We start from the raw sequence: 15,366 nt of genomic DNA, 5'->3' as shown, positions 1-15,366 counted from the left end.
ATAATAATTTCACATAATGGTGAAATTTAAACTTTCTGGTAATATAAAATAAGACTTTCAGGGCATTTAAGAATGTTCAGGGATAATTATGAGCTTGGTATGACATTTAAAAACCCAGTTACTCCTCATTTTAATAAGTAATTATTTTTTCGAGGATCTTTGAGCAAATTTTAATTGCATAAAACATTAGGTTCGCATCCATTTAGTGATCTCTACTTGATTGCATTCTGGGGACTTCAAAAGCTCACCCCAAGGAAAAGTGTAAACTCTCTTAACCACATGTTCTGCTGTGCTTGTACTTACACCAGAGGTTACTATGAATTTCACCATTACATCTTTTTGACCTGCAAATCCAGGCCATAGGCTTGCATTTTCCCACTAACCGTGCCTCGTCTTCATGACTTTTAAAAGTTTCTATGATTTATTTAGGACTTCGACCTTGAAATTACACAATCACATAACTGAGAATACTTCTCAAAATAGGTACAAGAGAGAGACTACTCCTAAAGCACGTGGGAGGAGAGGCTTGCAAATTTCAGTGAAAGCAGGCATGGAAAAACATTTTAACAACTGCATAGGTTGTGACAATTGCACAGCAGGTTGAGGGAGTGCCATGAGAAAATGTGATCTTAGAGTAAAACCTTCTACAATGGGCAAAGTCTAAAATTTGGTTTGAAGGCCAAAAGAGATGGACATGAGGGAGTCTGGAAGGATATAATGCATAAACCATTGAAGCTTTTGGAATGAAGACATCTGAATTTGGGTGACCAACAAATGGTTGATGGCTGTCAGCTGCCAAAGCATTTTCTGGGATTTTAATGTACTGGCCTCAACTAAATTTGACAGACAACTCATGAGGGGTCAAACAGATACTTTAGTAGAGTTTGCAGGATTGAGATTTCAGAGTTGGGTTGGGGGAAGGGGTTAAAATCACAGAGGGTGCATGTTCCAGTGTGATGGGGAGTCAGGATATTTTAGTGGACCTTGAAAGAATGAGAGCTGACAAAAATGAACTGACATTATTTTTTCACAGCCTCTTTTGTTCCATCTTCCATAGCACATAGCAGGCTGTAACAAATTCTGCCCTGAAATGGACATGGAGTTACATTTATGTCATAAGATACTGATATACAGGTTAGATTGGACCTGAACCTTGAGGCAATGGATGATTTGGACACCTGATTACGGGCTCCTTTGTAAACAGAGCTAGATCCATTACGCTGCTTAGAAAAATGCAATGTAATGGGAATATAAGGAGCATGACTAGATATTAAAAATGGACGCAAAGTCAACATGTTTTGAGACACGGGATGTGCGGGTAAATGAAGGTGATAACAGGGATGATGTAGTCGGTATATATTAACTGGAGAGTAAACAAAAATATTTGAACTGTGTGTGGAAAGTTACAACTACATCTATAAAGAGTCAAAAGTCCAAAGAATTCATTAGGAACACCACATAGCAATGGTAAACTTGAGAAAGAGAACATTTGGCCTATTAAGAAGTGAAAAGACTAGTTAGGAAGGAAACTGAAAAGATTTCTCAATAAGCTAGTTATAATTTTATAACTAGGGGGAGCTCTAGGGGGAGCTCTGTCTCACCTCTTTGGGAAAGCCTGCTATATCATTACTATCAACAGGGACTTAAAATGGGCAGCAGCTGACCTTCCCAGGAATCTTATGACCCTGGGGATAGATATCCCTTCCACTTAGAGGCCAATCAGAAGCCAGCACCTCTTCATTGTTCAAGGGAAAGGTTGCTGCTGTTGCAGACATTGCACTGGTCTGAGGCCTAGGATCAACATGGAGAGGAACACAGTTAAGTGATCCCTGGATGAGGGGTTGCTGAGGAGATGAGAAAAGGTAGCCAGAGCAGAGGTAGCAGGTTGCCCTTTTCCGACTCCCAGGTCCCTCAATCAAGCCTGACTACAAAGGACACCCCAGAAATCCAAAAATACCAAGGTTTTCTTACATACGCCTGAGAAGCAAATCAGCAATATACCACTTAATGAAAAACAGTGATGGCAGGTTGGGGCCTGAAAGTGGCTATTATTCAGTATTCACTAAGTTGAACCAGTCAAAATGCCACGGGCTAGAAGGCCAGGACGGAGGTTTTCTATGGCTCCTGATTCCCCAAAGTCTATAGGTCCAAGTGAGGCATGTGATGAACTATCCCCTTTTAACTGGATGAGTGCAGCTCCTACAGCTGTCTCAACATCATCCAAGACAAAGCAGCCTGATTAATTTATCCCAATCCACCACATTCATTGATACACAGTAGCAGCAGTGTGTATCAGTGTGCACTGCAGAAACTTCCCAAGGATCCTCTGACACCACCCTCCTAATAACTTCTACCAACATTAAAGATAAGGGCAGCAGATTCAAGTTCCCTCCGAGCCACTTACCATCTTGACATGGAATTATATCATTGTTCCTTCACTGTCACAGAGTCAAAATGGCTTATATTCCATGAATGAATTTTTTAAAATAGCCTCTTTAGACTCCTCTATATCAAAGAAATCAAATTCTACTGATCCAATCTTCGCTCATAATGAAAATTCACCACTGCTGGCAACATCATTGTGAATCTCCTTTGTATTCAGTCAGATATGATTACTTCCTTCCTGGAATGAGGCAACAAGAACCACATGTAGGACTCTTGTCATTTTCTGTCTAGCATGTTGCATTGTCCTCATATAACCTTTCTGACCCTAGCTCTCAACTAATAAAGGAAATTAGATACATTCTTGACCATCTTATCTGCTTTGAAGAGTGTGGGACTGGAAAAGTTCAATCGGTCAGGCAGCTTCCGAGAAGCAGCAGAATCGACGTTCTGAACATAAGCCCTTCATCAGGAAAGAGTCTTGTGGCCCAAGGGGGCTGATAAATGGGAGGGGGTGTGGCTGGGGGGAAGGTAGCTGGGAATGCAATAGGTAGATGAAGGTGAGGGTGATGGTAATAGGTTGGAAAGGATGGAGTAGCGGAGAGGTGGGAAGGATGATAGGCAGGCAGGACAGTTCAAGAAGGCAGCGCAAAGTGGGAAGGTTGGATCTGGGATAAGGTTGGGGGAGGGGAAATGAAGAAACTGGTGAAATCAACCAATTCCATGTGGTTGGAGGGTCCCAAGGCAGAAGATGAGGCATCCTTCCTTCAGGCATTGGGTGTTTGGGGTTTGGCGATAGAGGAGGCCTAGGACTTGCATGTCCTTGGCGGAGTGGGAGGGGGAGTTAAGTGTTCGGCCACATGGTGGTGGGGTTGTTAAGGTATGTGTCCCAGAGATGTTCTCTGAAATGTTCCGCGAGTTGGTGTCCTGTCTCCCCAGTGTAGAGGAGACCACACCGAGAGCAACAGACACAGCAGATGATGTGCGTGGAAGTACAGGCGAATCTCTTTTGGATGTGGAAGGAACCTTTGGGGCCTTGGACAGAGGTTAGGGGGACGTGTGGGTGCAGACTTTGCACTTCTTACAGTGGCAAGAGAAGGTGCTGGGAGTGGAAGGTGGGTTGTTGGGGTGCATGGACCTAACAAGGGAGCCACGGAGAGAATGGTCTCTCTGGAACACAGATAGTGGAGAGAAGGGAAATATATCCTGGTGGTGGGGTCTGTTTGTAGGTGGTGAAAATGGCAGAGGATGACGTGATGTATCCAAAGGTTGGTGGGGTGGAAAGTGAGGACCAGGGAGGTTCTGTCCTTGTTGCGATTGGTGGGGTGGGATTCAAGGACGGAGGTGCGCAAAGTGGAGGAGATACACTGGAGGGCATCATCGACCACATGCAAGTAGAAATTGCTGTCTTTGAAGAAGAAAGCCGTCTCAGATATTCTGTGATAGAATTAATCCTCCTAGGAGCAGATGCAGCGAAGGCTGAGGAATTGGGAATAATTTCTATATTGGAATTGGTCCTCCTGGGAGCAGATGCGACGGAGTCTCTGTGGTATAATTGGTCCTCCTAGGAGCTTTTAGTGCGTGTTTCCCAGAGATATTCTCTGAAACATTCTGCAAGTTGGTGTCCTGTCTCCCCAATGTAGAGGACACCACATCAGGAGCAACGGACACAGTAGATGACGGGGTGGTAGTACAGGTAACTCTCTGTCGGATGTGAAAAGTTCAGTTGGGACCTTGGACGGAGGTGAGGTGGGAGGTGTGGACACAGGTTTTGCACTTTTTGTGGGATCAATGTGGATTTTACCAGTTAACTCATTTCCTCTCCCCCCACCTTATCCTAGATCCAACCTTCCAACTGGGCATTGCTCTCTTGAACTGTCGTACCTATCCATCTTCCTTCCCACCTATCCCCTCCATCCTCCTGTCCGACCCATCACTTTCATCCCCACCTTCATCTACCTATCACATTCCCAGCTACCTTCTCCCCAGCCCCACTCCCCTCCCATTTGTCTTTCAGCCCCTTTGGGCCACAAGCCTCATTTTTGATGAAGAGCTTATGCTCTTCGATTCGTCGATTCTGCTGCTCCTCGGATGCTGCCTGATCTGCTTTGCTTTTCCAGCACCACACGCTTCGAAGCTGATCTCCAGCACCTGCAGTCCTCACTTTCTCCATCTTATCTACCTGTCCTGACACTTTCAGGGGTCTCTCAACATGCAGTCCTGTGTTCATCTACACTTTTCCTCAGAATCCTCTCATTTATTTTATGTTCCATTGTCTTATTTGTTCTTGTCTCACTTTGTTTTTTGGATTGTATTCCAATCACCAGGTTCCTTCCCACCTCACCAATCCATTGACATCTCTTACAGTCTGCAGTTTCTTTCTTACAACCAAGCACATGTCTAAGCCTCGTATCCTCTGAGTACTTCTCAATCATGCCCCTTCAATTGAAGTCTAAATCATCAATATGTACCCCAAGCAAAAAGTAACTTAGCGCTGATCCCCACAGAACCTCTCTGGAAACAGTGGTCCAATCACATTTACAACAGTCCAGTTGACCACGACGCACTCATTCCTGGCACTGAGTCAAATTTGGCTCCAACATGTAACTTTCTCCTGGAGGCCATGTCCATTTGATTTACTGGTCAGTCTGCCATGTGGAACATCTGCTAATGGTCTTGCCAAAATCCTACATCAAGCACATGAATCATCCTTTTTACTTCTTCAAGAATTTCTATCAACTTTAAGAAGTTCTACTGCTGTTCACAATGGGACTTTGCATTTGTTCCCCTAGTTTTTCTAAATTATTTTTCTTTGAAGTAAACATAGATATTGTTGAAGGTGTGTTGTAAAACAATAAAAAATATGAGAATTATACCATCCCACTGTGCAGTGTTCAGTCAAATTCATAAATACAGATTAGCATTTTATGAGTTCTTTACAGGTAAACATTAATTTCTTTCAATAGCTACTGCTCATGACATTATTTTAACCTTTTTACTGCAACCTATTTCGAGGGGATGTAGATGTACAAATTTCTTTTATCGAAGAAGATTAAGTCAGGTAATATATAACACAATGACATAAAATATGTTTTGTTTTATGTTTTTCCTTGGCTAGTACATTCCGGGATACACCTACAAAGAAATCAGATTGCCCATCTTCAGTAAGTTCTTTAACTATTAGCAATATTTTTGAAAGTTTGAAATTGTTAATATTGTTTTTATTGAAATTATCTGTTTAAGATTTGAATGCAAAAATCTATTAGGTTGCTTGAAACAGAGAAAAAAATTGGCAAAATTATAAAATGGGAAGCATCAGAGCATGAAGGTGCCACATGAGAGTTAAGCTGTTGAAAAAAATATGTCATGGTTATCAGCACATGTCTGTCTTCAAGCTGTACTGTGTTATAGCCCGAATATATTCAGTTCCAATTAATCTGGGCGGCCAAGATCAAGGCTCTATGTGTCCCTTAGAAACTTTTTCAGAAGTTGTGATTGCCAGGATTCCCCTACTCAATCTGACCCCACATCAGACAGAATTGTGAACAAAATAATTTCTCAAGCCCATTTATCTTGGTGGTCTCTGAAAATCCCATTGACCATGGTTAAATCCAAGTTGCTGCCAATCTTTGGAGTTGGAAATGAGTTGCTGGAAAAGCGCAGCAGGTCAGGCAGCATCCAGGGAACAGGAGAATCGACGTTTCGGGCATAAGCCCTTCTCATTCCTGAAGAAGGGCTTATGCCCGAAACGTCGATTCTCCTGTTCCCTGGATGCTGCCTGACCTGCTGCGCTTTTCCAGCAACACATTTCCAGTTCTGATCTCCAGCATCTGCAGACCTCACTTTCTCCTCAAAGATGCCAATCTTTGGAGTGCCACTCGACAGTGATGGCCGATGCACCAACTGGAGTAGATGAAGAGTTGGGAAAGGAAGAAATTCCTAGAGGTGCTACAGGTAGCACTACTGTTTATGTTTATACTGTTTACTAACCATAACGTGCTCTGGTGAATCAACTGCTCTTGGACTGGCATGCAATTTGCTTAGAAAATGACAGGGGAAGATGCTATAAACCTTTGTACACATAATCAGTTTGAAAGTTACATGACATGCACTGCCAACAGATGGAAAACAATAAAGCAACCTGGAGTTCAGCAGACTGCAAGATGAATTGGATAGCTGTGTCAAAAGGAAATTATACATCTGAATGGAACAGAATGTGGGAAAGCTAAGACTGGATCTGTCTATCAATTGCTGCAAATTATAATGAAAAACTTAATGGTCTTAATATGAACCTGAATGTACTGAAAGAATCAATGAAGTCTGTTTGTTAGTCTCCCAATTGAATAATTCCGCATAGTTCAGATTTGAGTGTAATGTCCAAATAGAAGTTAATTACTCAGATGTCAGTAACACAATAATCGTTATGGTTATATAATAGTTATGTAACCTGGGTTCCCTACAGTCTTAAGGTTCATCAAGCTTGGCTGTTGTAGATGTTGCATTTTCTTAGAATCTCTAGTTATACATTAGTTGCTTCACAACCATCTCTTACATGCCCAGGAGATCTTCCCAGTATCTTTAAAGGACCTTGATCCTTGATATAAATCATTCATTTTACCCAAAATTTAAATTGAAGTGAGGTTCCTTCTCTCAAACTGGTTATGTTAATGGTTTATCTGTTGATGCACTGAGATTAGATTCCCTTCAGTGTGGAAACAGGCCCTTCAGCCCAACAAGTCCACAACGACCCTCCAAACAGTAACCCACCCAGACCCATTTCTCTCTGACTAATACACCTAACAATATGGGCAATTTAGCATGGCCAATTCACCTAACCTGCACACCTCTGGATTGTGGGAGGAAACCAGAGCACATGTAGGAAACCCATACAGACAAGAGGAAATGAGCAAACTCCTCACAGACAGTCGCCTGAGGCTGGAATCGAACCCGGGTCCCTCGCGCTGTGAGGCAGCAGTGCTAACCACTGAGCCATCGTGCCCCCCCCAATTGAGCTACTGTGCCGCCCCAAATCTGTTTGATTTCTGACATTATAAAGGCGATGTTATGGACTATTTAGGGTGCTTAACATAACTTTGCAGCTAGTTTGTACGCAAGCTGGAATATTGTCTCCTCCTGGCTAATTATCTCACATCACCGAACTATCCAATTGTTCTTACTTTCCTATTGATCCAACTATTGGCTGGTACAAGTACATACAAATTGGACAGCGACCCCAAAGGTTAATTGTACTGGATGGGTAAGGTGACACAAAGCAAATTCTAGTCTTCTCTCAAGCAGCTTAGCTTTTAAACTCTGCCAATTTGTTTACTTTTCCTTTCCAATCATGTTCATCCCAGCTGTTTCGCCTTCAATTTGCAAACCTACAAGTTACAAAGCACCAATTTATTTACCGATAATTTTGTGAATTGTGTGAATTTCATGGGAATTAGAGATATGATGCGGAACCTTTCAAAAGGCTGCGATAAATAGGCAGAGGCTGCCGGTCATGTAGCTGGCTCTCCAGCCGGCGACACACACTGCGAAAATGTATCAAAGTAACAATGACTGTAATGGTCAAAACAAATTGAATGATTAAGAAAGCGTAGGAGGCCATACGAGCCCAGACAGACTGTCCTACATTATATACCACATCCCACCATTTGTGGTCTCCTAAAGTTTTGATTCCTTTCTCAATATCTTTGTTATCCTGTTGCATGTGAACCAAATGTTCTTGCGAGGTAGCTGTACGTTGAAGGATCGACTTCAGGCTAATGGACAGAGGGGGGATTGGGTGGCCAAAATGGACCACAGACTTTAGAGTTTCCTCCTGAAGAGGCAGCTCCAACTGTATTTCTGTAACATTGTGCAGGTGAACCGGTAATAACACTTTGCCTCCAACCTTGACTGGTTCAACTGGGTAAAGACAGAACATTGGCATGTTAATTGGGCATAAGGTTTCCCCATGATGCAGATGAGAGGCACTGGTTGTAATACAGTACCTTCCCCTACCCACATAGACAGTTCTTGCCTGCCCAGGGCTCCACTGGCTTACAGCAACTGTGCAGTTTGGCGAGTGTTCGTCCAGTGTGAAGCCACAGGCCGGGGTGGTATGCTGGTAGACGTCACACCTACACACCCACTCATTTCCAACTTGTCGACAGCACTGTAAGTCTGGGGCTAGCCATGTGCCCTTTTTGTTGATCAGCCATCGAGGATAGTCCCTAAATTCCTTGAAGATGGGTTTGCCGTTGGAATGTTCAATGACTCCTATGGATTCTACCTTATACAATTGCGCAGGAGGGGCTGTGGAGTTCAAGACGATTGGGACTGCCAATAATACTGGGACCTGACTGTCAGCACCCTGAGCGTGAGCTCGAGGGGCGAAAAATGCCAAACCGTGCCGCCTTATCTGCTTATATTCTTCTTCTGTCTTATTGGACCCTAGCCATTTGGCCAAGTGGTGATTCTTAACAAAGGCGGGAATACGATTAGATTCAAGGTCTGATAATCCCTTTTGCAGTAAGGTTAGCACAAAGTTCCCATACATACTGCAGGTGACTGCTTTGGAAATATTCTGCTGTGCGTACTCCTCGTTGTTATCCTCAATGATTTCATTGACCTTGTTGACGATGGACTGCATGGCTGTCACAATTTCTTGGGTGGATAACAATGTTTTGCTCTGTTCATGGATTAAGTCCCCACCTTGGTCATTTAATTTAGTCAGAAGCCCCTTCAGTTGCCTCCGTATGACTTCATCATGTTCCCACATTGATTCAACATCTATACGATTCAGGCCAGCCAAACTTGCAGTCGCTCCTATCCCTACCCATTCAGCCAGGTCTCTACGTTTGCGTGGTGCCTTTAGCCCTTCACCCATGTCTGGGTCAGGGCTTCTCCAATCTGTTCTTTGGTTTCTTGCCTGTGAATCCCATACTAATTCCTTCAACATGAGGTGAAACAAATGGAGATAGTTACTATGGCACAATCCATCTGGCAGGGGCAGAGAGCTTAAATTAAAAACAACTGGAACAATTTCAAAGCGGACATCATTATATAAAAATTCTCCTGATTCTATCACTTCTAACCCATTAGTTTGTGGATTAGGTAGGAACATGGGACAAGGAGGATCTAGACTTCTGGCAGCAGTTTTAGCAGGTTTCTTGATGGCCTCTAACCTCACATGAGAGCTGCCATAGGCACTGTCATCATCTGGTTCGCAACGGATGTTACCACTGTGCCTGTTCCAGAACTGGGGCCAGTTTAATGTTTGTATTATTATCAGACGGTTCTTTCCATCAGGTTGTTGGAATATCTTTCCTTTATATGGCACCCCGACATCCCCAACCAGTGGGGCAAACATGCCAAACTGGTCCTGGAACCATCGCCACTGGATTCCCACTGCTGTTCCATTCCCGTTACAGGTGCATTTTATCTGAACACCCTTCCCTTCCTCCACACGAGCGCCAATAGTTCGGTTCCTATACAACATTCCTTCCATGTAACCAGGACTGGCTATCTCCCAGTGACAGGTCCACCGTCGACTCAGACGTTCGGTGATCTCTTTTACTCTTTCTTCTTCCCGAGACTGATTGTACTTATACCATTCAACTTGAGGGCCATGCTGGCACCAACCTTTAATCACTGCCGAGTGGCACACCCAAAGCATGCCGAAATCAATGATCAGGCACATCCACCAAATAATCCTGGCCATACCTAAGAAGCAATCAAAAACAGCATCTGGTTACTTGTTAGTTCAAACATACATGAGATAGGAACTATATCTAACAGGATGCTGGCTAATCACTAATCTCAGCTCCACTTTCTCACCCAAAATCCACCTCCTGCATGTTGAAAACTCTGTGTCAGCCTTGTGTACTCAATAGCTACATATCCATAGTCCCTCAGATAGAAAATTCCAAAGATTCACAACCCTCTAAGTGGAGGAATTTCCCTGAATCTCAGATTTGAATTATCAACCACTTCTCCTGAGATCATGCCCCTTAGTTCTCAACTCTCTGTCAGGGTATCAACCTCTCAGCTTCTGGCAAGCTCCTCAGAACCTTAGGAGAAAGTGAGGACTACAGATACTGGAGAGCAGAGTCAAAATATTTGGTGCTGGAAAAACACAACCGGTCCAAGGAGCAGGAGAATCGACGTTTTGAGGATAAACCCTACATCGGGAATGCACTGGAGTGAGCATAGCCCAAGGGGTCTAAGAAATAAATGAGAGCCGGGTGGGGCTGGGCGAAGGTAGCTAGGAATGTGATAGGTGGGTGAAGGTGGGGGACGATGGTGATAGGTCGGAGTGGAGGGTGAACCGAATATATGGGAAGGAAGATGGTCAGGTAGGACAGGTTGGGCTCAATCTGGGGAAGGTGGGACTTGTACAAACAGGACGGTCTTCACTTGAACCAGAGGGGTACTAATATCCTGGCTGGGAAATTTGCTGGTGCTATTCGGGTGGGTTTAAAATAGCTCAGCAGGGGGATGGCAATCTGAGTTATAGTTGCAGTGCACAGGAGGATGAGAGTAGGAAGGACAGGGACAGGATTTCAGGGTCACACCAATGTGCTGGCAGACAGCAAACTGTTTTGAAGTGTGTCTACTTCAACGCCAGAAGTATCCGAAATAAGGTAGGTGAGCTTGCAGCATGGATAGGTACCTGGCACTTCGATGTTGTGGCCATTTCGGAGGCATGGATAGAGTAGAGTGAGGAATGAATGTTGCAGGTTCCAGGGTTTAGATCTTTCATTAAGAACAAGCAAGGCAGTCAAAGAGGGGGAGGCATGGCCTGGTTAGTCAAGGATAGTATAACGGTGGCTGAGAGAACTTTTGACAAGGACTCGTCTACTGAGGTAGTGTGGGCTGAGGTTAGAAACAGGAGAGGAGAGGTCACACTCCGCAAAGTTCCAGGGAGGTGGAAGACAGGATTAGCAACATTATTCTGGAGAGGAGTGAAAGGAACAGGGTGGTCATTATGGGGGACTTTAACATTCCCGAACATTGACTGGAAATGTTATAACTAGTATGTCGGATGGATCAGTTTTTGACCAATGTGTACAGGAGGGTTTCCTGACACAGTATGTAGAAGGGCCGACAAGAGGGGAGGCCACACTGGATCTGGTGCTTGGTAATGAACCAGGCCGGGTGTTTGATTTAGTTGTCAGTGAGCACTTTGGAGAGAGTGACCATAAATCAGTTATGTTTAGTTTAGCAATGGAAAGGGATAGGTACATGCCACAGGTCAAGAGTATTCGATGGGGTAAGGGCAATTATAATGCGATTAGGCAAGAATTAGGATGCATAGAATGGGGTAGCAAAATGCAGGGGATGCAGACAATGGAAATATGGAGCTGGTTTAAGGAACGGATATTACGTGTCCTTGATAGGTATGTCCCTGTCAGGCAGGGAAGAAGTGATAAGGTAAGGGAACCATGGTTTACTACAGAAATTGTATCTCTTGTTAAGCAGAAGAAGGAGGCTTATGTGTTAATGAGGCAAGATGGTTCAGATGAGGTGATGGAGAGTTACAGATCAGCTAGGAAGGATTTAAGGACAGAGTTAAGAAGAGCAAAGAGAGGACACGAGCAGTCTTTAGCAAATAGAATAAAGGAGAACCCTAAAGCTTTCTATAGATATATGAGGAATAAAAGGATGATTAGGGTAGGAATAGGCCAGTCAAAGATAGAAGTGGGAAGTTAAGTGTGGACCCTGTGGAGATTGGAGAGGTGCTAAATGAACATTTCTCATCAGTGTTCACTCAGGAAAAGGAGAATATTGTAGAGGAGAAGAAAGAGGTACGAGATATTATACTAGAAAGGATCGAGGTTAGTTATGCAGGGATGTTATCAATTCGAGAAGGAGTGAAAGTAGACAAGTCTCTTAGACTGGATGCGATTTATCCGATGATTCTCGGGGAAACTAGGGAGGAGATAGCAGAGCCTTTGACTTTGATATTTGAGTCGTCATTGTCTACAGGTTTAGTACCAGAGGACTGGAGGAATGCAAATATTGTGCCTTTGTTCAAGAAGGGCAGTAGAGATGACCCAGGTAATTATAGACCAATGAGCCTTACTTCTGTTGTAGGAAAGGTTTTGGAAAGGATTATAAGAGATAAGATTTATAATCATCTAGCAAGCAACAATTTTATTTCAGATAGTCAACTTGGTTTCATCAAGGGCAGGTCATGTCTCACAAACCTCATTGAGTTTTTTGAGAAAGTGACCAAACATGTAGATGAGGGTAGGGCAGTTGATGTGGTATACATAGACTTCAGTAAAGCCTTTGATAAGGTTCCACATGCTAGGCTGTTGGAGAAAATGCAGAGGCATGGAATTGAGGGTGATTTAATAGTTTGGATTAGAAACTGGCTTTCTGACAGAAGGCAGCAAGTGCTGGTTGATAGAAAATATTCAGCCTGGAGTCTGGTTACTAGTGGTGTGCTGCAAGGATCTGTTTTTGGACCACTGCTGTTTGTCATTTTCATAAATGAATTAGACGCAAGCATAGGTGGATGGATTAATACATTTGCAGATGACACTAAAGTCAGTGGAGTAGTGGACAGTTTGGAAGAATGTTACAGGTTGCAGGGGGACTTGGATAAACTGCAGAATTGGGCTGAGAGATGGCAAATGGAGTTCAATGCAGATAAATGTGAGGTGATTCACTTTGGGAAGAATAACAGGAAGGCAGAGTACTGGGTCAATGGAAAGATTCTTGGTAGTGTGGATGTGCAGAGGGATCTTGGAGTCCATGTGCATGGATCCCTGAAAGTTGCCACCCAGGTGGATAGTGCTGTTAAGAAGGCATACGGTGTGTTAGGTTTCATTCGGAGAGGGATTGAGTTCCAGAGCCACAATGTCATGCTGCAACTATACAAAACTGTAGTGCAGCCACATTTGGAATATTGTATACAGTTCTGGTCCCCATATTTCTGGAAGGATGTGGAAGCTTTGGAAAAGGTGCAGAGGAGATTTACCAGGATGTTGCCTGGTCCGGAGGGAAGGTCTTATGAGGAAAAGCTGAAAGACTTGGATCTGTTCTCATTGGCAAGAAGAAGGCTAAGAGGGGATTTGATAGAGACATACAAGGTGATCAGAGGATTAGATAGGGTAGATAGTGAAAGTTTTTTTCCTAGGATGATGACAGGGGACATAACTACAAATTGAGGGGTGATCGATTTAAGACAGATGTCAGAGACAGGGTCTTTACACAGAGAGTGGTAAGGGCGTGGAATGTCCTACCTGCTAATGTAGTCAACTCAACCGCATTAGGGAGATTTAAACAATCCTTAGGTAAGCACATGGATGATAATGGGATAGTGTAGGGGGACGAGCTGAGAATAGTTCACAGGTTGGCGCAACATCGAGGGCTGAAGGGCCTGTTCTGCACTGTATTGTTCTATGTTCTATGACAGTTCAAGAAGGCGGTGCCAAGTTGGAGGGTGTACTGTCCTACTTGTCCATCTTCTGTCCCATTTATCCGCTCCTCCCTCCACTCCGACCTATCATCATCACGCCTCACCTTCATCCACCTATTGCATTCCTAGCTACCTTCCCACCAGCCCCACCCCACTTCCATTTTTCTCTCAGTACCCTTGGGCAACCCCCACATTCCTGATGAAGAGCTTATGCTTGAAACGTCATCTCTCCTGCTCCTTGGATGCTGCCTGACCGGCTGTGCTTTTCCAGCACCACACTTGTTGTCGCTCAGAACCTTAACCAATTTCAATGAGATGACTGCTCATCCTTCTATGTTCCAGAGAGCGTAGGCCCAATGTGCTTAACCTCTCATCGTAGGACAATCTTCTCACTGTCTCAAAATCAAATATTTCCTTCCTTAGATGTGGGGACCCAAACTGAACAGGAGTCCAGAGTGGTGTTATTAAAGCATGATACAATTGTAGCAAGACTGTATTACTTTTGTACTCCAGCCTGTTCCAATAAATATCACTTTGTAATTTCATTTGTAACATCCTGCTCTACCAGCGTGCTAACTTTTCATGTTTCTTCATGCATCCTTGTCTTGAGAAAAAAGGGGTCAGCATCTTCTGATTCAGGTTTGAGGAAGTTTGAAAGCAATGGACAGCAATAGTGAGATGATGGTCATTAGGGTGAGTTATCTGCCTGCTACTTAATGAAGGGGCATCCTACAAAATATTGAAAAGAAAAATGAAAATAGTAAGGGAATCATTTCCAATAGGCTATGGAAGATCAGAGATGTAACAGTAAGTACATAGAACATAGAACAGTACAGCACAGAACAGGCCCTTCAGCCCACGATGTTGTGCTGACCATTGATCCTCATGTATGTACCCTCATTTCCGTGACCATATGCATGTCCAGCAGTCTCTTAAATGTCCCCAATGATCTTGCTTCCACAACTACTGCTGGCAACGCATTCCATGCTCTCACAACTCTCTGTGTAAAGAACCCGCCTCTGACAGCCCCTCTATACTTTCCTCCAACCAGCTTAAAACTATGACCCCTCGTGTTAGCCATTTCTGCCCTGGGAAATAGTCTCTGGCTATCGACTCTATCTATGCCTCTCATTATCTTGTATACCTCAATTAGGTCCCCTCTCCTCCTCCTTTTCTCCAATGAAAAAAGTCCGAGCTCAGTCAACCTCTCTTCATAAGATAAGCCCTCCAGTCCAAGCAGCATCCTGGTAAACCTCCTCTGAATCCTCTCCAAAGCATCCACATCTTTCCTATGATAGGGCAACCAGAACGGGACACAGTATTCCAAGTGCGGTCTAACCAAAGTTTTATAGAGCTGCAACTAGAGCTCATGACTCTTAAACTCAATACCCCTGTTAATGAAAGCCAAAACACCATATGCTTTCTTAACAAACCTGTCCACTTTGGTGGCCATTTTAAGGGACCTATGTACCTGCACACCAAGATCCCTCTGTTCCTCCACACTGCCAAGAATCCTATCCTTAATCCTGTACTCAGCTTTCAAATTCGACCTTCCAAAATGCATC

The 15,366-nt window shown here is 43.8% G+C and overlaps 1 protein-coding gene across 12 annotated transcripts in view; it reads left to right on the top strand.

The window, feature by feature from the left end:
* Window positions 1–15,366, top strand: part of LOC122550811 (periostin-like) — a 124,884-nt gene that overhangs the window by 94,107 nt on the left and 15,411 nt on the right. For all 12 annotated transcript variants that reach the window (XM_043692103.2, XM_043692106.2, XM_043692102.2 and 9 more), the window contains exon 16: window positions 5,501–5,546. In XM_043692103.2, coding sequence (XP_043548038.1) covers window positions 5,501–5,546 — 46 coding nt within the window. The remainder of the gene's footprint in view (window positions 1–5,500; window positions 5,547–15,366) is intronic.

The sequence above is a fragment of the Chiloscyllium plagiosum genome, unplaced genomic scaffold (genome assembly GCF_037043375.1).
Source record: "Chiloscyllium plagiosum isolate Xiang-an unplaced genomic scaffold, Cpla_swu_hap1 HiC_scaffold_6, whole genome shotgun sequence".
In the NCBI taxonomy this organism is placed as follows: Eukaryota; Metazoa; Chordata; class Chondrichthyes; order Orectolobiformes; family Hemiscylliidae; genus Chiloscyllium; species Chiloscyllium plagiosum.
Note: the sequence above shows the minus strand (reverse complement) of the source record. Positions and strands in the feature narration are given on the sequence as shown.